At 39.8% G+C, this 25,383-nt stretch overlaps 1 protein-coding gene across 1 annotated transcript in view; it reads right to left on the bottom strand.

Annotated features, from left to right (window-relative positions):
* The window catches only part of LOC122540996 (protein FAM227B-like), a 298,901-nt gene that overhangs the window by 231,923 nt on the left and 41,595 nt on the right, over positions 1–25,383 (bottom strand). The window contains exons 9-10 of the mRNA XM_043677409.2: positions 25,160–25,286; positions 20,702–20,821 (exon numbers count right to left, since the gene is read on the bottom strand). Coding sequence (XP_043533344.2) covers positions 20,702–20,821; positions 25,160–25,286 — 247 coding nt within the window. The remainder of the gene's footprint in view (positions 1–20,701; positions 20,822–25,159; positions 25,287–25,383) is intronic.

The raw sequence follows: 25,383 nt of genomic DNA, 5'->3' as shown, positions 1-25,383 counted from the left end.
AGGTCAAAGACAGTACCTCCTGCAGTTCACCATTCCCTTGTTACTAAGTGTCAGCCTGTTATGATCAAGTCTCTTGAGTGGGGTATCAACCCACAGCATTCTGACTCAGAGGTGAAAGTGTTACCACAAAACCAATGCTGACAGCAAGATGAAGAGAAATAATTAAAAGCAGTCAATGTGGATTTCAGAAGATTAATTCTGCTTCAGAAACATTATGAATTAATTGAGGTTTTTCTTTGTTCATTTGTAGAATGCAGGTGCATCTGGCTCAGCCAACATTTAGCACCCACCCCCAATTTCCCAGGGAGCAGTTAAGAGTCAACCACATTGCTATGGGTCTGGAGTCACTTAGAGACCAGACCAGGTAAGGATGACAGTTTGTTTTCCTAAATGATATTAACAAACCACACGAATTTTCTGATAATCAACAAATTTTATGGTCATCATTTGACTCTTAATTTCAATTTGTTATTGAATTCGCAAAGATGTTACCACAGTTGTTATGGGGGATTTCAACATGCAGGAAGACTAGGAGAATCAGGATGGTATTGGACCTCAAGAAAGAGACTTTGTGGAGTGCCTCAGAGATGGATTCTGAGAACAGCTGGTGCTGGAGCCGACCAGGGAGAAGGCAATTCTGGATCTGGTTTTGTGCAACGAACCAGAATTGGTCAGGGACCTCAAAGTGAAGGAGCCATTGAGAAGTAGTGACCGTAATACAATAAGCTTCAATCTGCAATTTGAGAGGGAGAGGGTACAATCGGAAGTGACAATATTTCTGTTGAATAAAGGGAACTATGGAGATATGAGGGAGGAGCTGGCCAAAGTTCAATGGTGCAATATCTTAGCAGGGATGACAGTGGAGGAACAATGGCGGATATTTCTGTGTATAATGCAGAAGTTGCGGGATCAGTTCATTCCAAAAAGGAAGAGAGATCCTAGGAGGAGGCATGGGTGGCCGTGGCTGACGAGGGAAGTTAAGAAACATATAAAGTTAAAAGAGAAAAAGTATAACATAGCAAAGATAAGTGGGAAAACAGAGGACTGGGGAGCTTTTAAAGAACAACAGAGGATTACTAAGAAGGAAATACGCAGAGAAAAAAGAGGTACGAAGGTAAACTGGCCAATAATATAAAGGAGGATAGTAAAAGCTTTTTTAGGTATGTGAATAGCAAAAAAATGGTGAAGACTAAAATTGGGCCCTTGAAGACAGAAACAGGGGAATATATTACAAGGAACAAAGAAATGGCAGAAGAATTGAATTGGTACTTCAGATCTTGTGTTCACTGGGAAAGACACAAGCAATCTCCCCGAGGTAACAGTGGCTGAAGGACCTGAACTTAAGGGAATTTATATTTGCCAGGAATTGGTGTTGGAGAGACTGTTAGGTCTGAAGGTTGATAAGTCCCCGGGGCCTGATGGTCTACATCCCAGGGTATTGAAGGTGGCGGATCGAGAAATCGTGGATGCATTGGTGATTATTTTCCAGAGTTCGATAGATTTGGGATCAGTTCCTGCGGATTGGAGGGTGGCTAATGTAATACCACTTTTTAAGAAAGGTGGGAGAGAGAAAGCAGGAAATTATAGACCAGTTAGTCTGACGTCGGTGGTGGAAAAGATGCTGGAGTTTATTGTAAAGGATGAAATTACGACACATCTGGATAGTAGTAACAGGATAGGTCAGAGTCAGCATGGATCTATGAAGGGGAAATCATGCTTGACTAATCTTCTGGAATTTTTTGAGGATGTAACTCTGAAGATGGACGAGGGAGATCCAGTAGATGTAGTGTACCTGGACTTTCAGAAAAGCTTTTGATAAAGTCCGACATAGGAGGTTAAGTGAGCAAAATTAGGGCGCATGGTATTGGTGGCAAAGTACTAACTTGGATTGAAAGTTGGTTGGCTGATAGGAAACAAAGAGTAATGATAAACGGCTCCATTTCGGAATGGCAGGCAGTGACCAGTGGGGTACCGCGGGGATCAGTACTAGGACCGCAGCTTTTTACAATATATGTTAATGATATAGAAGATGGTATTAGCAGTAACATTAGCAAATTTGCTGATGATACTAAGCTGGGTGGCAGGGTGAAATGTGATGAGGATGTTAGGAGATTACAGGGTGACCTGGACAAGTTAGGTGAGTGGTCAGATGCATGGCAGATGCAGTTTAATGTGGATAAATGTATGGTTATTCACTTTGGTGGAAAGAACAGGAAGGCAGATTACTACCTAAATGGAATCAATTTAGGTAAAGGGGCAGTACAGAGAGATCTGAATGTTCTTGTACACCAGTCAATGAAGGTAAGCATGCAGGTACAGCAGGTAGTGAAGAAGGCTAATAGCATGCTGGCCTTCATAACAAGAGGGATTGAGTATAGAAGCAAAGAGGTTCTTCTGCAGCTGTACAGGGCCCTGGTGAGACCACACCTGGAGTAGTGTGTGCAGTTCTGGTCTCCAAATTTGAGGAAAGACATTCTGGCTATTGAGGGAGTGCAGCGTAGGTTCACGAAGTCAATTCCTGGAATGGCGGGATTACCTTACACTGAAAGACTGGAGCGACTGGGCTTGTATACCCTTGAGTTTAAAAGACTGAGAGGGGATCTGATTGAGACATATAAGATTATTAAAGGTTTGGACACGCTGGCGGCAGGAAACATGTTTCCGCTGATGGGTGAGTGCCAAACCAGAGGTCACAGTTTAAAAATACGGGGTAGACCATTTAGGACAGAGATGAGGAGAAACTTTTTCACCCAGAGAGTGGTGGCTGTGTGGAATGCTCTTCCCCAGAGGGCAGTGGAGGCCCAGTCTCTGGATTCATTTAAGAAAGAGTTGGATAGAGCTCTCAAGGATAGCGGAATCAAGGGTTATGGAGATAAGGCAGGAACAGGATACTGATTAAGGATGATCAGCCATGATCATATTGAATGGTGGTGCAGGCTCAAAGGGCAGAATGGCCTACTCCTGCACCTATTGTCTATTGAATTCAATTCCACCATTTGCAATTGTGGGATTATGAAGCTGGGTCCTCAGAATTGTACCCGGGTTTCCATATTGCTAATCTAGTGATAATACCGCTAGGCCATTGCCTCGCTATGCTATTTTGTTGTCTAAAAGCATTAAAATGCAATATAAACAAGTGCACTTAGTCAAAACTTAAAGGAAAGAACTGACTGATAATAGTCAAAGTTGTTGTGGATGCCTGACATTAGAATCAGTCTGAAAAGCAACGAACATGACAGTAAAGGTGTCTGATAGTTCAAAAGAGATTTGCTTCGAACGCTGTGCCTTAAGCATCTCCCAAAGCTGCCACACCCTGGCAAACTCACAATGTATTCAAGGCTTAGATACCTAATGTTCCCAGACCACCATTCCCACAGCTTGAGTCATGCTTGTTCAGGATTTTCTAAGCTCCCCGGTCCAGCTATGAGATCATGAAACAACTTCCCATCTTGCAACACAACGATTCTTCCAATTCTCCCTGACCCTAGGAACACTTGTCCCTAATGCAGAGCAATCTGAAGAATCCTCTTCCTGTTAATCAGAAAAATACTTAACTAATCATGAAACATTGAACAAGAACCTCCAAGCCTGTGGCTTTCTCTTCAATGATTCCTGACATGAGGATTCCTTATATGGACATTGTGTTATGGACCAGACCAAACCTCCTCAAAACATGTCAAGAAGATAGCCTAAACCCTAATTTTTTCTTATTTTAAAGACAAGTGCCAGGCGTTATGTTCCAGAAGTAATTCAATTGGTCAAACTATCAGGCTTGAAGCAAAACATGCTTTATTCCTCCACTTCAATTAAAATGCAGACAAAATAAAAATAAAAGAATTCGCTTAACTGTAACTCTATCAAAATGTTTAACAAAATAATAAACTACTCATTAACTGTTCCGATGTAGTAACATCCCACAAGCACACCCTTGGCAAGGGCAAAGTCAGTAAAACAAATTATTTCACATGCAATTCTAACAGCAGGGAAAGAACCCAGCTTGTAGCTATGAGAAAGGGAGGAAAAAGTACTTCTACATCCACCTTTAAGAACACAGCGACTGCTACTGCAAACTTAACTAAAAATCCTAGTTCTGTGAGAGCTTGATCCCATCCATTCAGACTGCTTCCACTGTTCCAACATTCCAAAAAGACCTAAGAACTCACAAGCTGTTTACTTTATTGGCTTAGTGGTCCGCTCGTTACCTCTGTGTCAATCTCTATTTAGTGGTAGAATTCATACCTCCCATGTGGGAAGCCTGAGTTTGATTCCCAGCCAATGCAAGGTTGTCCTTTCTTTTTATTATCGTGGAGGAGATAGTGTTGGTAAAACTAATGGCGCTAAAGGTAGACAAAAAGTGTGGCCCTGGAAAAACACAGGAAGTCAGGCAGCATTCCAGGAGCAGGAGAGTCGATGTTTCGGCCGTAAGTATTTCATCACGTCGACTCCCCTGCTCCTTGGATGCTGCCTGACCTGCTGAGCTTTTCCAGCGCCACACTCCAGCATCTGCAGTCCTCACTGTCTCCTAAAGGTAGACTGGTCTCCTGGCCTTGATGGAATGCATTCCAAGGTAATAAAAGAGATGGCAGGGAAAGTAGCAAATGCGCTCGTGATCATTTACCACAATTTGCTGATCTCTGGGGTGGTACCAACAGATTGAAAAACAGCAAATGTGATGTCACTGTTTAAAAAGGGAGATAGACAAAAGTTGAGTAACTATAGGTCTATTAGCTTAACTTCTGTAGTGGGGAAAATGCTTGAATCTATCAAAGAAGAAATAGCGAGACACCTGGATAGAAATTGTTGCATCAGGCAGATGCAGCATGGGTTCATGAAAGACAGGTTAAGTTTAATTAATTTACTGGAATTCTTTGAGAACACTACGAGAGCAGTAAACAATGGGGAAACGGTGGATGTGGTATGTCTGGATTTCCAGAAGGCATTCAACAAGGTGTCACACGATAGGCTGCTGCATAAGATAAAGGTGGATGGCATTATAGATAATGCAGCAGCATGGATAGAAGATTAGTTAATTAAAAGAAAGCAAAGAGTGGAGATAAATGGTTTTTCTGGTTGGCGATCAGTGGCTAGTGGTGTGCACCAGGGATCAGTGTTTAGACCACAATGGTTTATAATTTATATCGACGATTTAGAGTTGGGGACCAAGTGTATCAAAGTTTGCAGATGACACCAAAATGAGTGGTAGAGAAAAGTGTGTGGAGGATACTGAAATTCTGTAGAGGGCTATAGATAGGTGAAGTGAGTGAGCAAGGTTCTGGCAGATGGAGTACAATGTTGGTAAATGTGAGGGCAACCATTTTGGTAGGAATAACAGCAATATGGACTATTATTTAAATGGTGAAAAACTGCAGCATACTGCTGTGCAGAGGGACCTGGGTGTCCTTGTACATGAATCACAAAAAATTAGTTTTCAGGTGCAGTACATAATTAAGAAAGCAAATGGAATATTGTCCTTCATTACTAAAGGGATGGAGTTTAAAAGTAGGGATGTTATAGTGCAGCTGCATAGAGTGCTGGTGAGGCCACTCCGTGAGAACTGAGGACAGTTTTGGTTTCCTTACTTGAGAAATGACATACTGGATGGGGTGCAGACGTGGTTCACTAGGTTGATTCCAGAATTGAGAGGGTTGCCTTATGAGGAGAGGTTGAGTAGATTAAGAGAATATTCATTGGAATTTAGAAAAATTAGAGGATAACTTATGGAAACTTATAACAATATGAAGGGAGTAGATAAGATAGAAGCAGGGAGGTTGTTTCCACTGGTGGGTGAAACTAGAACTATGGACATAGCCTCAAAATGAGGGGGAAGCAGATTTAGGAATGAGTTGAGGAGGTACTTTTTCACCCAAAGAGTTGTGAATCTGTGTAATTCCCTGCCCAGCGAAGCAGTTGAGGCTACCTTGTTGAATGTTTTTAAGGCAAAGATAGATTTTTGAACAGTAAAAGAATTAAGGGTTATAGTGAGCAGGCGGGTAAGTGGAGCTGAGTCCACAAAAAGATGAACCATGCTCTTAATTTAAAGATTTTGTGAAGACCTGTAGCTCGGGAGCTGGTTGGATTCATTGTTGTCTGTTCACCAAGCTGATGGGTTTGTTGGCAGACATTTCATCTCCTTTCTAGATGACACAATCGGTGCTGTGTTGCCTCCTGCGAAGCATTGCTGTGCTGTTCCATATTTTATTTATTTGGCTCTGTTTGAGCTGCTTCTGATTTTTCCATTGCAGTGGTTTGTATATTGGGTCCAGGTCAATGTGTTATTGATGGAGTCTGAGGGTGAGTACCATGCTTCCAGGAATTCCCTTGCTGTTCTTTGTTTAGCCTGTCCTAGTATCGTTGTGTTGTCTCAGTCAAACTCATGGCCTCTCTCCCATACATTATAAACATTTCAGAACTGACAACAAGACTGCTCTAACCACTAGGGATCTTGACAGCACACAAACTTTCAGCCTCACTCATACAGCAGTTCACCAGAACAAAGGACCCGACATCCACTTATGTAATTTACAAAGTCCCATATAGCGACTGCACTAAGCACTATTTAGGACAAACAGGCAGACAGCTAGCGACCCGCATCCATGAACACCAAATAGCAATTAAGCGACATGTCCAACTCTCCCTGGTGTCCATACACATGGACAACAAGAACCATGAGTTTGACTGGGACAACACAACGATACTAGCACAGGCTAAACAAAGAACAGCAAGGGAATTCCTGGAAGCATGGTACTCATCCTCGGACTCCATCAACAAACACATTGCCCTGGACCTAATATATGAACCACTGCAATGAAAAAAACAGAACCAGCTCAAACAGAACCATATAAATGTAAAGCAGAACAACACAGCAGCGCTTCACGGGAGGCAACACAGCACTGATGATGTCACCTAGAAAAGGGACGAAACGTCTGCCAACAAACCTACCAGCTCGGTGAACAGACCAACAATGAATCCATGATTTTAATGAATGGTAGAACAGGCTCGACGGCTTACTCCTATTTCTTATGTTCTTATTAAAAAAACACCAGGACAAAATGCACCTCTCAAAACCATATTATTGTCGCAATTGCAAGTCAACACCAAAGCATAAGGGACTTGGATCAGCTTACAAGAATAACTGATACCATTGAACCTAAGAACGTATTGATTCAGACACAAGCTGGTAACCTACTGTAGAACTGTGCAAGTTGAGTTCACCAATGCATTAACTAATGCTGCTTTGCTTACTCCTACCCTTACAACAACTTATGATTCAATTTAGCATGCCCTGGAATGTCTGAAAATATTCTATTGTCATATCATGTTTCTACTATACAGTTTGATTATCATAATGAAACTATTGTATTTGTGAAATAAACTCATCAAATGTATATATTGTTTCAATATGAGAATGCAACGTTAAAACACTTTTAGGAAATTCACAGATGACTTTTAAAACAAAATTTGCAACAGGTATTTTGAGACAATGCATATTAGAATATATTGTTAAATAAGACCATAAGGTAGGAGAAAAATTAGGTCATTCAACCCATCGAGTCTGTTCCGCTGATCGATCTTGGTTGATATGTTTCTCAACCCCATTCTCCTGCCTTCTCCCGTAACATTTGATCCCCTTACTAATCAAGAACCTATCTACCTCTGTCTTAAATACATTCAATGACTTGGTCTCCACAATTTTCTGTGCCAATGGATTCACAAATTCACCACCTTCTAGCTGAAGAAATTCCTTCTCATCTAAATTCCATTCTAAAGGGTCATCCCTTCACTCTGAGGTTGTGCTCTTGGGTCCTAATCTCTCCTATGAGTGGAAGTAACTTGTCCATGTCCACTCTACTCAGGCCTCCCAGCACTCTAAGTTTCAGAGATTCCCTCCTCATCCATCTAAACTCTATCAAGTGCAGACCCAGAGTCCTCAATCATGCCTCAGATGACAAGCTCTTCGTCCCCAGGATCATCCTTGTAAACTTCTTCCAAACTCTCTCCAAGGCCACTACCTTCCTTAGATACAAGGCCCAAAACTGCTCACAGAGTTCTAAATGCAGTCTGACCAGAACTGATACAGCCTCAGCATTATATCCCTGCTCTTGTATTAAACGCGCTCAAAATAGTAATATTAGATTTGCTTTCCTAACTGCCAAATGAATATCTTACTGCTAGGATGAATAAGTATCTTTCCCCTAAAACCATGGCTCTTACCTTATTTAGCAGCCTCCTATGCGGCATCTTATCAAAGACCTTCTGGAAATCCCCTCACTTACTCATTAACTCTTCCTAACAGATTTGTCAGGCATGCCCTCCCTTTGACAAACCTGTGCTGACTCAGTCCTATTTTAACATACATTTTCAAATACCTTAACACTCATTTAATATTCATTCAACTAGCTATAAAATATTTCAATAGGCAAATAGAATTATCTTCAGCTTGTAGGAGAAGATGCTTTTTGATCTAATTTTAAATACAGTATGTGCACTAGTGCCATTGCTTATTAATAATGCTTGCAGTGACAATTTCAGAGAAGAAAATGAGTTACAAACATATTCTGAAGTTGTCGTACCTATCCCAAAATATTTTAGAAGAAATATCTGTTTTAGAAGCTTTCCCAACGAAGTTGACAGGCAAGAAAATACAAGTGGTCTTTAAGCTGTTCCACAGAACAACTACTTCTGGAGCATTACAACTAGGTCCCCATACACACCAGTCTACTCAACCACCTGCGAAAAACTTGGTGAATCAGGTTGGAAAAGAATGAGAAATGCCTTTCTCTTAAGCGCCTGTATTGTGCGCCATTTAAATGCTGTAGTGACATCTAATGGTGGGTAAAACATTTCCTTTTCTTCATAATTTTGATTCAATTATGCTACAACATGTACCATTCATTTCTGCTATTTGCTAATTCCACAACAGACTATTTCATTTCATTGAACCTTTCACCAAATGGTTTATATTATTGCTGTCGGCTTCATACTCATTATGGCACAAGCTGGCAGGTCTGTGAAGATGTGGTTTAATGTAAACAAAGCTTCTCTCATGACGCTGTCAAATTCGAGGGAAGCAACATGTATCACAATTTATTTAGGTGCTTAAAAATCTTGAGAGTTTCTTGTCATAGGCTGGATAGATAGCACACTTGTTCAAATAAAAGATACATATAAAAATGTAATTTCAATAACATAAATATAGAATTGATTTTATTTTGTCAATGGATTTACTTGTCCATTAGGATATTGTTAGTTCTCTGTTATTGAAATATTTCAAATTTATGTTTTTTATCCGAGTCATATAGTGTTTGCAGGTTAGTGTATAATGTTTAAAAGCAGAAAGGTTATTTGAATACAACATTGCAGAATAAAATAAATACCCAAAAAAGAACTTGTTGAGGTGCATCAATTTTTAAAAAATCTGACCTTAAATAGATTAAATCCATGTATGTGGCATTTTTATTAAATTTTGCTACTCCTTTCAAGTGACTTAAATATCACTCCAGTGACTATAAAAAAAGTCTGGATACCCAGAAGTTACTGTAGTCAAATTGAAAAGAATGAAACAGATGTAAGTTGATTGTAATTGCCGTTAGATGTCTAAAAGCAGATTCTTTGATATTACCCAGATTTTATGTAATGTCTTCTGTTTCAGTACTATGTTGTTGATTTCAATGATACAGCGGTGACCTGCAAAGCTAATTACCACTCTAAAAATGAACTAGTCAGTTATTCAACTTGTATCCACAAAAATGCTTTCAAAATACTTCATTTTATTTTCTATCAGAATTAGCATTATACCAACAGAACTATTACTTTTACCTTAAGTATGCTGTTCCAATAGTAAATTATCATTACAATTTTCTGAAAGAAATTTATTCCTAGCAACAACTTTGTTATAGAAAAATAGGGATAACACTGGATTGGAATTCAATGCTGCTGATTTATCAAAGTGAGAACCCAATGTAGTCTGAATGTCTGCCACACTGATGAGCACATCGGCGCTGGCATGTTTTAGGTTTATGGAAGTTTTATGTCCATCCTGTGGATATGTTTGTCATAATTTTGCGGTGGTATTAGAAGTAAATCATGAGAAAAACAATCTAGGATTTCACTCTCTTTTTAAGGGTGGTAGCAAAAGGCCTGTAACAATTCAAGGTTTAAAAACGATTTTAACTAGGTTTTATGCTATTTTGAATTAAAGTATTGTATTCTGCTGAACAAAAGCAAATAAATAATAGGCAGAATCTTTCCAGACTTTGAATGATGTGGGCAATGGCAAAACAGTTGGGAAAATATGGCAAGATTGGAAAAAATTAAATTCACAACATTTAGAAAAAACTTTCTGATTTTACACCAAAGGTTTTAATGAAGAGATACAAATCTTGCTAGTGAGCAGTGAGGACTGTAATTGCATACATTTCTATTTCATTATTACCTATTTTCATTTTATCTTTATGCAATTTGCTATTTTTCCACAAAGCAAAAAAAAAACTGGGACAATGTTTGGCACAAAAGCCAGAGCAAATACCAGGTGTTTCCAGCTCACTGTCAAGCCTCTGTCTAAGCCAGCATTCCCCTACATCTCCAGGCGGTAAATGGCTTCATATGGCATATCCCTCCCTGTCCACAGAGGTTCGCATTGCATATGTATCGGCCTGGCTACATCATCATTGTACATCTCTCACTCACTTACCATAAAGTTTACAACTTAAATATTGGACATTGGAACTCACTGACATTTAATTGTGATGCTGCTGCCAGGCTGCTTTGCAAGCAGGGACAGGAAAGTCTCTCATGTATCACAGCAGGCTGCATCTCAGGGCCCTATGCTTGCTTCCTTAGGACTCAACCACTTTGCATCTACTTAAACGGTCACCCCATATTTCTGCTACGCCTTTCTTTTTTGTGCTTTACCACATCACTCTAACAGACAAAAATACTTCAATCTTGCCTTGCTTTGTAGTCAAACACAAAGCCAGCCAGCCAATCATGTTTGCCAGCAGTGATCCATGAAAGGGATGGATATGCTGCTGTATGGCATCACATTATGTCAAGCTCACCTCAACAACACATGACAGCAGTTTTTGCAGCAAACACTGCATGGGCTTCAGCCAAATTACAATGTTTTAAATTCAAAGGAAAGTGGCGCTAGTCAAGTGCCAAGGGACTGTTGTCATTCAGGAAGCATCAACACTGTATGTCAGGGCATTGTCCAATCTCAGTTCAAGGCATTGGTCATGGTTAGTCATGTGGTTGTTTGGGCAGTCAAGAGGTGCCATATTATTATAGTCCAGTGAATGAACTACAATAGGTCCTGCAGGTCCTGTGCAACCAGTTTGGGAATTAACAGTAAATCATTTGAAGAGCTGCGCAGAGATCAGTACTTTTGCTGGAGCATTGGAGGCAACAAGCCAAAAAGATTTTAATTGACAACTGGTTCTAATACATCTAAGTTAGATGAACTAATCATTCCTTGACTGTTAATTTGTTCTTGTCAAAAAAGCAAGCAGATGTTTAGTCTCAGAAGCAAATGCAGATTTTTTTTGTTCTTCCTTAACTTTTGCTGTTGTTTAATAAAAGACTAACACTTTCAACTGCTTGAAGGCTTTCCAACATGAGATACATTCATATTGAACAATGACAAGGTGCTATGCTATGCTGGGCATTAGAAAACAGTAGCACTCCTTCAGGCAGAATTTTAACATGGTATGACATTTAGGACGAGTAGTCTGTTTAGCTTCACTCTTGTAGTTGCAGTTACTGTGACAGTCGATCAGACAGATCATGATACAAAGTGGTAAAAACATATATAAATATGAGATTTAATTTACAATGAAGAGTCATCTGCGTCACCAATGTCCTTCTGAAGCTTTTGTTTTGCATTTTCCTCCCTCTAATTTACTCTGAAGGGCTATTCATGCTGATAGCTTTTGATCTGGTGCACAGTTGGCCTTAAAATGGTGCTAGTAGGGAAATTTCAGAAGATCCTGCCAGTGACAATTATTTTCTCTATTGGTAAGCACATGAGAACATCAGCATGGTGCCCTAGAAATAGTTCATTCACAATAAATGAGCTGCAGAGAATTGCATGAGATAACTTGCCAGAGTTCTTGGGCAAAAATCCTCCAATAAACTCCCCCAAAATTGACACTTCGCTAAGTTTTGGTAAAATCTGATCCACTGTTTCTTTAAAAGGAATACTAGAGCATTTGATGACTTTAAAGTGAGCCATTAAATTTTGGGCAGTCTCTGTGAAATTGTTGAACTGCTTTCATTTTATTACAGTATAAAGAGAGAAAATCTTTTCATATCCTTTTGTAAGTTTTCAATTTTTTTCACAAATGACAATACTGTAAACAACCAGTCAAGTAGCCTTGCAGCATAGAAAAGTTGACAGGCTAGCCTTATTGCAAACACAAAATTTTTATTTCAAACACTATCAGGTTAATTGGGATTCTTCTGCACTCACATCCTAAAGATTTAAAAAACATGGCCCAGTTCTCACCATCCAATTAAATTAACTCATTTTCTTTACCAGAAAAAGCAGAAATTTGGCCAATTGAGATGACCACATCAGATTGTGAAGTCATTCTAGCCAGTGGAATAAAAGTAGTGCATTACATACGGATTATAAAAATTCAGAGAAATAGATTCCAACTGCTTCTGACCAACAATACTGAATCTTAAAATGTTAGGAATGAATGGCCAATGTTTATATTTATGTCCTTTATTGCCAAATTCTGGAAACAATCACTATGTACTGATAAAAGAACCCTGGGTTCTAATGGCATGTTGTAATACTGCCACCTCTGAGCTAGAAACCCATGTTCAAGTCCCACCTACTGCACAGGTTTAGATTAGATTAGACTACTTACAGTGTGGAAATAGGCCCTTCGGCCAAACAAGTCCACACTGACCCGCCGAAGCGCAACCCATCCAGACCCATTCCCCTATACTTACCCCTTCACCTAACACTACGGCCAATTTAGCATGGCCAATTCACCTAACCTGCACATATTTTGGACTGTGGGAGGAAACCGGAGGACCTGGAGGAAACCCACGCAGACATAGGGAGAATGTGCAAACTCCACACAGTCAGTCGCCTGAGCCAGGAATTGAACCCGGGTCTCTGGCGCTGTGAGGCAGCAGTGCTAACCACTGTGCCACTGAGAACAGATTGATTAAAAAATATATATTCAAAGAATCCTTCACAATTTTGAAGACCTCTATCAGATTATTTGTTGTATTTGAATTAACAAAAAAATCCAAAATTATCAATGCCAACTTCATACATCCTTGATAAAGTTATAGTAAATTTATATTACACCTTCCCTTCACTATGCCTGTAACATGAGATCTGAACACATGGACATGCTGAAATCACGACACAGGGATTCTTTACTCCAATGGATGCCAGAGCATTACAAACAGGAAAGGAAATGAAGGTTAAACAGGAAGATAGAGTATTTGTATGGAATTATGCCAGTGGTTTACATCTAGTTGAGGAAACCCTTTGTCTGCCTCATCCGTCTCCCATGACGCCAACTTTCACCAAACATACCCTTTCCTCTAAAGAGGATCTATTTAACTGGTCCATCTGCCCTGCTTGGAGCCTTCCCTCACTACCATTACCCGCTGCTGGAGGTCCTGGCACAACTGCTTGAGCTGCCCTGCTTGGTACTCTCCTTGACCATGTCACTTGTCGCTGGAGGTTCCATTACACTTTTTCCTTGAGACTTGCCATTTTGGCAACCATACATTACACACAGTGATCACTTGTGAAGCAGTGTATGATTAGCAGATTCAACTTTGTCATGACGGTCATATTATTTGGGCCCACATTTTGGTAGCATTTTCTTCTTGTTTCACCTATCTGCGCAAATGGTAAAAAGATAGAGTGATATCAGCATTTTCTCCACAAAATATTCTCAATCTCATATCTGTACTGGTAGCTTCTTCCAAAAGGAGCCAAGCTCAATGGTGGATCACCCACATTGGTGTCTAAGTTGGTCAGGTCTCTAGGATATGTATAAGTCAGTGGCATTTGTTGTCTTAGTTTTTGCCTCCCAATAGGTTCTTCCTGCAGTTTTTTTCAGAATGTGAATCAACCTCCTCCCATTGGAGGTGCTCCCGGACTAACAATACACAGGTCACACGAGGATTCCTCATCACTATCCAATGCCACCTCATTCAAGCCATCACCTACTGATACTTCAGGTTCCACAATATGCTGAGTGACCTTCTTGCCTCCACATCACCCACTTCAAGCAACTCACCTTTGTGAACCACTTTCTGAAGCTCCTCTCCAGCTTGATGTGGCCATCTATATCAGCTATTTGATGACTGTCGGGTTCAGGGTGCCAGACATCTTGTACTTTATTCTGATGCCCAACATTCTGATTTCAGAGGAATACCCTTGTACCAGTTGGAAGGTCAGCTGTATCATTTTTGTGACTGCTCATTTTTTTATCCAGTTTTCCAGTCATTAGATGTTTTACCTGATTTGTGATAATTCAATGTAATTGTAATTTTTAAATAAATTGTATCAGACGTGCCACTTGTAACAACAATAATGAGCATGATTTTCTGAAAACAACAAGTAAAATTAAAAATCACATTCCCATCCATTAGAGCAATATCTGTAAAAGATGCAGCAGAATGGAACTTCATCATAGATCATATAGTAGAGAAGAGATCATTTGGCTAATTGAGTCTGTACCACCAAAATTATACAACCTACACCCGCCATACTTTATCACACTAGGTCCATTGCCTTGAATATTATAGTATTTAAAGTGGTCATTAAAATACTTATAAAAGGTCTCCTACCTCAACTACTCTCCCAGGCAATGCATTCCAAACGCCCACCAACTTCTGAGTGAAAACATTTTTCATAGAGTCATAGAAATGTACAGCATGGAAACAGACCCTTCGGTCCAACCCATCCATGCCGACCAGATATCCCAACCCACTAGTCCCACCTGCCAGCACCTGGCCCATATCCCTCCAAACCCTTCCTACTCATATAACCATCCAAATGCCTCTTAAATGTTGCAATTGTACCAGCCTCCACCACATCCTTTGGCAGCTCAATCCATAAACGTACCACCCTCTGCGTGAAAAAGTTGCCCCTTAGGTCTCTTTTATATCTTTCCCCTCTCACCCTAAACCTATGCCCTCTAGTTCTGGACTCCCCGATCCCAGGGAAAAGACTTTGTCTATTTATCCTATCCATGTCCCTCATAATTTTGTAAACCTCTATAAGGTCACGACACTCCAGGGAAAACAGCCCCAGCCTGTTCAGCCTCTCCCTATAGCTCAAATCCTCCAACCCTGGCAACATCCTTGTAAATCTTTTCTGAACCCTTTCAAGTTTCACAATATCTTTCCGATAGGAAGGAGACCAGAATTGCACGCAATATTCCAACAATGGCCTAACCAATGTCCTGTACAGCCTCAACATGATCTTCCAACTCCTGTACTCAGTACTCTGACCAATAAAGGAGTACCTGTGCCTCCAATTTCAAGGAGCTATGAACCTCCACTCCAAGGTCTCTTTGTTCAGCAACACTTCCTAGGACCTTACCATTAAGTGTATAAGTCCTGCTAAGATTTGCTTTCCCAAAATGCAGCACCTCACGTTTATCTGAATTAAACTCCATCTACCACTTCTCGGCCCATTGGCCCATCTCCTGTTGTAATCTGAGGTAACCCTCTTCGCTGTCCACTACACCTTCAATTTTGGTGTCATCTGCAAAGTTACAAATTGTACCTCTTATGCTCGCATCCAAATCATTTATGTAAATGACAAAAAGTAGAGGACCCAGCACCGATCCTTGTGGCACTCCACTGGTCAAAGGCCTCCAGTCTGAAAAACAGCCCTCCACCACCACCCTCTGTCTTCTATCTTTGAGCCGGTTCTGTATCCAAATGGCTAGTTCTCCCTGCATTCAGCGAGATCTAACCTTGCTAATCAGTCTCCCATGGGGAACCTTGTCAAACGCCTTACTGAAGTCCATATAGATCACATCTACTGCTCTGCCCTCATCAATCTTCTTTGTTACTTCTTCAAAAAACTCTATCAAGTTTGTGAGACATGATTTCCCATGCACAAAGCCATGTTGACTATCCCTAATCAGTCCTTACCTTTCCAAATACATGTACATCCTGTCCCTCAGGATTCCCTCCAACAACTTGCCCACCACCGAGGTCAGGCTCACCGGTCTATAGTTCCCTGGCTTGTCTTTACCGCCCTTCTTAAACAGTGGCACCACGTTTGCCAACCTCCAGTTTTCCGGCACCTCACCTGTGACTATCGATGATACAAATATCTCAGCAAGAGGCCCAGCAATCATTTCTCTAGCTTCCCACAGAGTTCTCGGGTACACTTGATCAGGTCCTGGGGATTTATCCACCTTTAACCGTTTCAAGACATCCAGCACTTCCTCCTCTGCAATCTGGACATTTTGCAAGATGTCACCATCTATTTCCCTACAGTCTATATCTTCCATATACTTTTCCATAGTAAATACTGATGCAAAATATTCATTTAGTATCTCACCCATTTTCTGTGGCTCCACACAAAGGCTGCTTTGCTGATCTTTGAGGGGCCCTATTCTCTCCCTAGTTACCCTTTTGTCCTTAATGTATTTGTAAAAACCCTTTGGATTCTCCTTAATTCTATTTGCCAACGCGATCTCATGTCCCCTTTTTGCCCTCCTGATTTCCCTCTTAAGTATACTCCTACTTCTTTTATACTCTTCGAAGGATTCACTCGATCTATCCTGTCTATACCTGACATATGCTTCCTTCTTTTTCTTAACCAAACCCTCAATTTCTTTAGTCATCCAGCATTCCTTATACCTACCAGCCTTCCCTTTCACCCTGACAGGAATACACTTTCTCTGGATTCTTGTTATCTCATTTCTGAAGGCTTCCCATTTTCCAGCTGTCCCTTTACCTGCAAACATCTGCCTCCAATCAGCTTTTGAAAGTTCTTGCCTAATACTGTCAAAATTGGCCTTTCTCCAATTTAGAACTTCAACTTTTAGATCTGGTCTATCCTTTTCCATCACGATTTTAAAATGAAAAGAATTATGGTCACTGGCCCCAAAGTGCTCCCCCACTGACACCTCAGTCACCTGCCCTGCCTTATTTCCCAAGAGTAGGTCAAGTTTTGCATCTTCTCTAGTAGGTACATCCACATACTGAATCAGAAAATTGTCTTGTACACACTTAAGAAATTCCTCTCCATCTAAACCTTTAACACTATGGCAGTCCCAGTCGATGTTTGGAAAGTTAAAATCCCCTACCATAACCACCCTATTATTCTTACAGATAGCTGAGATCTCCTTACAAGTTTGTTTCTCAATTTTCCTCTGACGATTGGAGGGTCTATAATACAATTCCAATAAGGTGATCATCCGTTTTTATTTCTCAGTTCCACCCAAATAACTTGGGTTATTTCCAGGAATATCCTCCCTCAGCACAGCTGTAATGCTATCCCTTATCAAAAATGCACTCCCCCTCCTCTCTTGACTCCCTTTCTATCCTTCCTGTAGCATTTGTATCCTGGAACATTAAGCTGCCAGTCCTGCCCATCCCTGAGCCATATCTCTGTAATTGCTATGATATCCCAGTCCCATGTTCCCAACCATGCCCTGAGTTCATTTGCCTTCCCTGTTAGTCCCCTTGCATTTCCTCACTATCTCCCTGGGTCCCACACCCCCACCTTACTAGTTTAAATGCTCACAAGCAGTTCTAGCAAATTTCCCTGCCAGTATATTAGTCCCCTTCCAATTTAGGTGCAATCCATCCTTCTTGTACAGGTCACTTCTACCCCAAAAGAGATTCCAATGATCCAAAAATGTGAATCCTTCTCCCATACACAAGCTTCTCAGCCATGCATTCATCTGCTCTATTCTCCTATTCCTGCCCTCACTAGCTCGTAGCACTGGGAATAATCCAGATATTACTACCCTTGAGGGTAGTAAATTTTTAAATTTCTGCCTAACTCTCTGTAATCTCCCTTCCGAATCTCAACCTTTTCCCTTCCTATATCGTTGATTCCAATGTGGACTATGACCTCCTGCTGGCCCCTCTCCCCCGTGAGAACATTCTGTACCCTCTCTGAGACACCCTTGATCCTGACACCAAGGAAACAACACATCATAGGGGAATAGAGCAGATGAATGCATGGCTGAGAAGCTTGTGTATGGGAGAAGGATTCACATTTTTGGATCATTGGAATCTCTTTTGGGGTAGAAGTGACCTGTACAAGAAGGATAGATTGCACCTAAATTGGACTAATATTGTATTCTGCTTTTTCTCTGCTGGCCACAGAAACGTCTGTCTGTACCTCAGACTACAGAATCCCCTAACATAATTGATCTCTTGGAAGCCGATGTACCCCTCATTGCATTAGAGCCAGTCTCAATACCAGAAACTTAGCTGTTCGTGCTACGTTCCCCTGAGAATCCATCACCCTTTACATTTTCCAAAACAGCATACCAGTTTGAAATGGGTATATGCACAAAAGACTCCTGCCCTAGGTGCCTACCTCTCTTACCCTTCCTGGAGTTTACCCATCTATGTAACTGTATCTGAGATTTTCCCCCCTTCCTATAACTGCCATCCATCACATACTGTTGCTGTTGCAAATTCCTCATCGTTTCTATCTGTCTCTCCAACCGATCCACTCAATCTGATAAGATTCACATCCAACAGCATTTATGGCAGACATAATCCGCAGTAACCCTTAAACTCTCTTTAAACTCTGACATCTGACAAGAAGTACATATCACTGCAAAGGCCATTTTTGCTTCTTCACAATCTACAGACCCAGAAAATAACACCGTCTTATTCCTCTACAAAACACTGCATCAGGTTAAGTGAAGAGCTATGACTTATATTTTAAGTTTAATCAAGAAAGAACCCACTGTACTCACTAATACAGCCTTTCCCTTGGACAGACTTAAAACAACAATTAACTTACCTGATTCTGTGTTGTGAACTTCGCCCAAACCAGTTCCTCCAAGATACGTTGTGAAATTTACTGTTTGTTAATTTTCCCAGATGCACTCCGATGTCCAGCGACACATGAATTCAAAAACAGCAAAGGCAGTAACTGTGCAGGTTCTCTCTCTCTCTCCTGCACTGTCCTTACCATGTGCTTCCTTTGTCTGCTCTTCTCCCTTTTAAAACTGCTGTTGTTTTGACTTTTCTTTTCCAAAGTTCCAAAAAAATGCAACAGCATATAAAACAGTAATTGCTGCTCCTGGAATTCGAGGAAATCACCTCCAGCACATAAAATACCTCAAAAAAAAGGAGCAGCTCTTACAGCCAGAAATTTTGTCCCGTCCTCCAATCCCTTCTAAACCTCCTGCATTTATTACTCCTTTGACTAAGGGGAACATCTGCTTTCCATTCATTGCTCCTCATAATCTTACACATCTCTATACACCACCCCCTCCCAAACTTCTCTGCTCCAAAGAAAACAATCCAAGCTTATCCAGCCTCTCTTTATAGCTGCAATACTCCATCCCAGCGAGTCTTCTTTGCACTCCTTGCAATGCAATCACATCCTCCTATATTGTGGTGATCAAATCGTACACACTATTCCTACCATGACATAATTGAAGTTCTGTGCAGCTCCAATAAAACCAGCCTGCTCTTATAATCAATTCAAGGTTTACATAAATTATAATCAATGCCATGATTGATAAAGGCAAGTATGTCAAATGCTTTCTTAATTTGTCTTGTCAACTTTAGGAATCTGTGCACATGCACTCCAAGATCTCTTTGTTCCTCTGAGCTTCGGAGTATCTTGTCTTTTTTCCTTCTTCCAAAGTGTATCACCTCACAGAGTTAAGTTCCATTTGTCAATGATCTGCCTTTTTGACCAATCTGTTTTATTCTTCAGTAAGCTAACACCCACCTCCTGACTAAAACCACCTGGCCAATCTTTGTGTCATGCACAAACTTACTCATCATGCCTCCCACATTTTCATCTACATAATTTATGAATATCATAAACAATAAGGAGCTTAGTGATACACCACTACACACCAGACTCCTATTACACAAATGTCTTCTACCACCACCCTTTGGCTCCTGTCACTAAGCCATAAACGAGCTGCTGTGGTACCCTTGAAAACGTGAACATTTGATATTCTCTGGTACAGAAAAAGACAAATTATGTGAGAGTTCTATGTATGAGACAGTGAGATTGGGAGGTGCTAGGAAGATATAATATAAATTATGGAGGCTCACATCCCTAAGCAGTGCCAAAGGGAAGTCTATCAGAGGCGGTAGAGGTAGAAAGTGAACTTCACTGTGTGAATTTGGGACAGCTTAGGTAGAGGAAAAACATTTAGATGCTGCTTGTGTTATTGTGTTTTTGGCTTCAAGATAGGGCACTAACTTTCTGTATCTCAACAAACCACTCTAGTTTTCACCTCTTGTATGGTGTTCAATCTGAACATGGTTCTAAAAATAATTTCAATGTCTACCTTGAGTATCAGACTCCTTCACATGCTTTCATACAATCAGAATTGCTCCTACCTCGCTCTGTTGTTCACAAGCAATTTGCTGTATTCTATGGCTAAAAGATCCGCATTTGGCTTGTGAGCCTTGGTTTGACAACCTCGGATATTAGGAGACAATTGACAGCAAAACAACAAAGATTCAGAAAATGGTAGTATACCTGATTTGAGTTCTAATTCACGGAGAATTCTCTCCTTTCTGTCAGATCCTCTCTTGCTGAATGACTTCACGAACCATTCCAAGTTCCATTCTTTCCAAGAAAATGGTACTGGCTTTAGCCCTAGATATTACAACAAAAAATTAACATTGGAATTACTTGATGGAGTAAGAAAATACATTTGGCATTTTATCTTTGTGAAACATTGTTAGTATTAAATGAGGAGGCAGGGGTCTAATAGTCATAATTAGAAACGCAAAGTGAATGCTGTGGGGCCATGGCAGCTGTTGGAATTCAAAATCAATTAACAAATCAAGGACAATGGTAACTATGAATATTGTACCCAACTGCTACAAAGTCAAAAAAGAATTAAACCAGACTGGCCACCTGGCACTGAAAATGAAATGGCAGACCCATTTGTATGAACCTTGCAAAATTTTCCTTATTAACATCTGGGGGATTGTGCCAAAATTCTAAGAGCTATCCCACAGATTAATCAAACAACAATCTGAAACAGTCATACTCACAGAATCATACCTTACAGGTGACATCACAAACACCAGCATCATCATCTCTAGGTATATCCTGTCCCACCTGCAGGGTGGACCCACCAGAGGTGGCAGGACAGTGGAACACAATTGGAACAGAGTTGCTTCTGGAGTCCTCAACACTGAAATTGGACGCCATGTACCTGAACAGAATGTATCTGATTGGGGGGATCTCCAATGTTCATTACCAAGGATGTTTTTGTAGAAGCAATACTGACTAGGATAGCTGAGTCCTAATTGGGCCTGCCACAAGTACTGAGGGAACCAACATGAGGAAAAACTTCCATGACCTCATTCTTACTAATCTCCCTGCTGCAGATTCATCCATCCATGACAATATTGGTGAGAGTGACCAGTGAAAAATCTTGTGGAAAGGTGATTTTATTTTCACACAGAATATACCGACCATCACGTTATATAATACAATAGACACAACTTCATTCGGAAGAACGTACTACTAATCATGCCTCGATATTTCACAAACCATTGTAAAATGTATAAAATTCCGAATGAAACCTTCAGAAGAACCAATTCTGGTGTCTGAGTGCAACACGACAAAAGCAATTAATACCAGCTTTCTTCAATAACAGTAAAAGAAGTGCATTCTAACACTTAACTCTCACAAGAGCAGTGAAATGGAAAGATTTCAAATTTAAGCAACTTAAACTACATTTATCTCTTCAGATCCCAAAATACACACCCACTCATCATGATTAAGACAGACAAAAGACAAACAGTTTAATACATATATTACGATGAGAAAAAGAATACAGGCATAGTAAACAAAATTCCACAGATCAAAAGTCCAGACCACAAGGTGGAAAGTTATTTTTCTCACAATCCTTTTGATTTTCGCAGTGATGATTGACTGTTGACTTAGGATCATGGTTGATCAAGTTAACTCAGGTCTTTTCTTGGATTCTTTCTTTTAAACTTTCCTGTTTTTTTCTATTTTTTTTCCAGAAAGAGGAAGAGAGAAAGGGAGAGGGAGAGATTGATGCTTTCTCCCTGCAGGCTCTGGATGTTACTTTCCACTCTGCTGCTCTTAGCAATCACCTCTCCTTACCAAGCAGAAGACTTTACTCAGGCAGAATTTCTTCAACTCAAAATATTCTTAGGACCACTTAGTCTTGAAGTCTCCCTCTTAGAACTTCAAAAAAATGTTGCATCACACAGCTCAATATGCAACACTTGATTTTCAAGTTACAAAACAGCATGGTATTCTAGTTACAGCAGTTCAAAAAATTTAAAACAGTATTTATTTATTAAAATGGCAGTGACATTAAAATTCTGCTGGCATTTATGTTTAAAATAATTTAAACGTTAATTTGCAGTGATAATTCTTATTAAACCTTTTATGACATTTACACATTTTTTTGGCAGGTAGAATACTTATGAAAATCCCTAGGTTCTTGTATGCATATTATTAACGTTAATGTTTCTAGATTCAAACTCATGATATCTTCAAGGTAGTGTGGTATTAAATTTGTACCCATGGTTCCAAGTATACTTAGTTCAGAACCTTTGGTACATAGTTAAATGCAGTTCATCAATGCGGGTCAGAAATTTGTTAGCAATAATGGAAAATATATGAGGTCCACATGCAGCTTGAGAACATTTGAAAGCCTCACGAAACTGCTGACTAAAATTATTCTATTCCAATTTTTCTTTTCTGTTCTGTTCTTGAGGATGTTGGACTTCTGCTGAATAATTACACAGATGCTTGCAGCCCTTGGTATCTCTGAAAATTTGCCATTTATTTTTAGGTATGTCAACAGGCTAACTGACTTTAAGGACATCCTAGTTAAGCATAACATTGTGGTCACTAGATGTCCAAAGTGTCAGGTGAACAGAACTTGATTGATTTTTTTCCCTATTTATCCTTTGAGTGCTGAGACTAAATGTAGCGACCTCAGCATCTTTGATGACTTCATGTAAATAGTGCAGACCTAGAATTTAAGGTCACAATCCAGACGGTTCCATGTCAATTGAGGTACTCCAATTAATCACTGAGCCATTAGGCAGACTATATCTAATGCAAACTAGTTTCTATTAATTACTAAATTGGGTTTATTCCTTATCCAATAAATTATCACCATATTAAATCCAAATAGATGGTATTGCAATAATATCGTTAAAGACAATCTACATCCATCCAGATTGATCTGAAAGCATTACCATTGCAAGACTCAATTATTTCTTAACTAAATTGGACTTTTTGCTTTTCTACTCTATCTGGAGGCCAATTCCAGATACCAAATTGTGTGAAATAAAACTGTGACACAGTTCTAATTTTGCCATTTATAATGGTAACTGTATTGCCCTATACTCACATTTTAATTTAACATAGTTTATTCAGATCATTTTGTTGTAAGATGTGCAGGTTAGGTGAATTGGCCATTCTACTGTCCACAGTGTTCAGGGACGTGTAGGTTAGGCGCATTAATCAGGGGTAAATGTAGAGTAATAGGGGAGGGGAATGGGTTTGGGTGGATATTCTTCAGAGGGTCGGTGTGGACTTGTTGGGCTGAAAGGTCTGCTTCCACACTGTAGGGATTCTATGATTCTATTTGAGCACTCTGTAATAGATATCAGAATCCAAATCATTAATTCAGTTACAGAAATCAAGCCAATCCCAATCCTAAAGACAGAGCATTTAGCATCTTTCCTGCCCATCCCACTAACGTTCCTCCCTACTAATACATTGTTATCCAATAGAAATAATTGATTAACTGTAGGTATTGCAACTATGATACAATTTTACCTATAGGCAAGTGCAGGAAATATATGGGACAGAGTTTGAAGAATTCTCCCTGGCAACATGAGGTGAATTTGCACGCGATGAGTCAAATCCCCTGAAATGTATTTTGGGTTAAGATATTCAGGTCCTTTTCTGGATTTCTGTGTGATAAGCATATCCCTTTGATCTGGTTAAAGTAGTTAAGAAGACTATTCTGAATCCTGCAGGGACCAGATGTAAAAGGTTCTGTCTGGCATGTTTATTTAGTTAATAAGCATCCATCACAATTCTGCATTTCTCCATCACTAGAGTTTGGAATTCAGCAAGAATTTATTAGATGGACCACATCTTAGTATAGTTTTCAGGGGTTTTTTCAGCAGAGGCAAGCTGTTTCACTTTGGAGAAATTGCTTAGCTGGTTCATTTGTTCAACAGCAAACTTCCTCCTGGCTCTCCATCCAAATTACACTTGGATGCTGTTGATTAAAGACAACTAAATAATTAAGATACCTCACATACATTTTCTTCTAGCTACTGAAAAAAATAGGTCAGTGCAAACATGAAAAGGGAAAATTTGACAGGTAATTTTGTTTCTTTATTCATGTTAGCAACCGGAACAAAATACACTTTAATTTGTTATACTTTATATCATAAATGCAAAGCAATTGCAGATAAATGCAAAAATGGAACACATGCTTTTGATTAGCTTTGCTGAAAGATTGACCTGAAATATTAGGTTTCTTTCTTTCTCCAAAGGTGCTTCCGGACCTGAGCATTTCCAGCATTGTCTGGTTTTATTTCAGATTTAGTGCATGTGTAGTTTTTGTTTTTGTGTTGTAGTAATAATACCTGACAATTACCATCCTTTTACAATTTGAAATTAATCTTAATTTTACAAATTGGAATGAGTCTACAGAAAAATACTCATTTTCTTAACTTCAAGAACTCCTTTCAAAGCATTAGCAGGATCTTCCTAATTTAGTTATGATACCTATTAATGAGTAACTCCAATGTAACAATTGTGCAGTCCCAGGCTCAAGTGCCCTGACCTTATTAACAGCAGATGCTGCAACTTATTGCAAGTAGTATGCAGGATTTCCACTACTATACATAAATTTAGAAAAAATTCAAAATACAGACTCTAGATTACTATGAACAATGAAAGAATTCATACCTGTGATCCAAAGTGAAAAGAGTTCAGTTAGCTCATTTTTAAATTCATCCCCAAAACGGTTGTGAGATTCTGGGTAAGACTTGTAGAAAATTGCAAAGACAGCTTGAGCTAAGTAACCAGGATATACCTAAACAGAAATCAGATATAGGATTAGCATAATATGGATTTTCAGGTCATCTGCCTTGATCACACATGGGTTGAAAGGAGATGTGGAACTTTGGAGA

This window comes from Chiloscyllium plagiosum, unplaced genomic scaffold (genome assembly GCF_037043375.1).
Source record: "Chiloscyllium plagiosum isolate Xiang-an unplaced genomic scaffold, Cpla_swu_hap1 HiC_scaffold_39, whole genome shotgun sequence".
Taxonomy (NCBI): domain Eukaryota; kingdom Metazoa; phylum Chordata; class Chondrichthyes; order Orectolobiformes; family Hemiscylliidae; genus Chiloscyllium; species Chiloscyllium plagiosum.
This window is presented reverse-complemented; position numbering and strand designations above follow the sequence as displayed.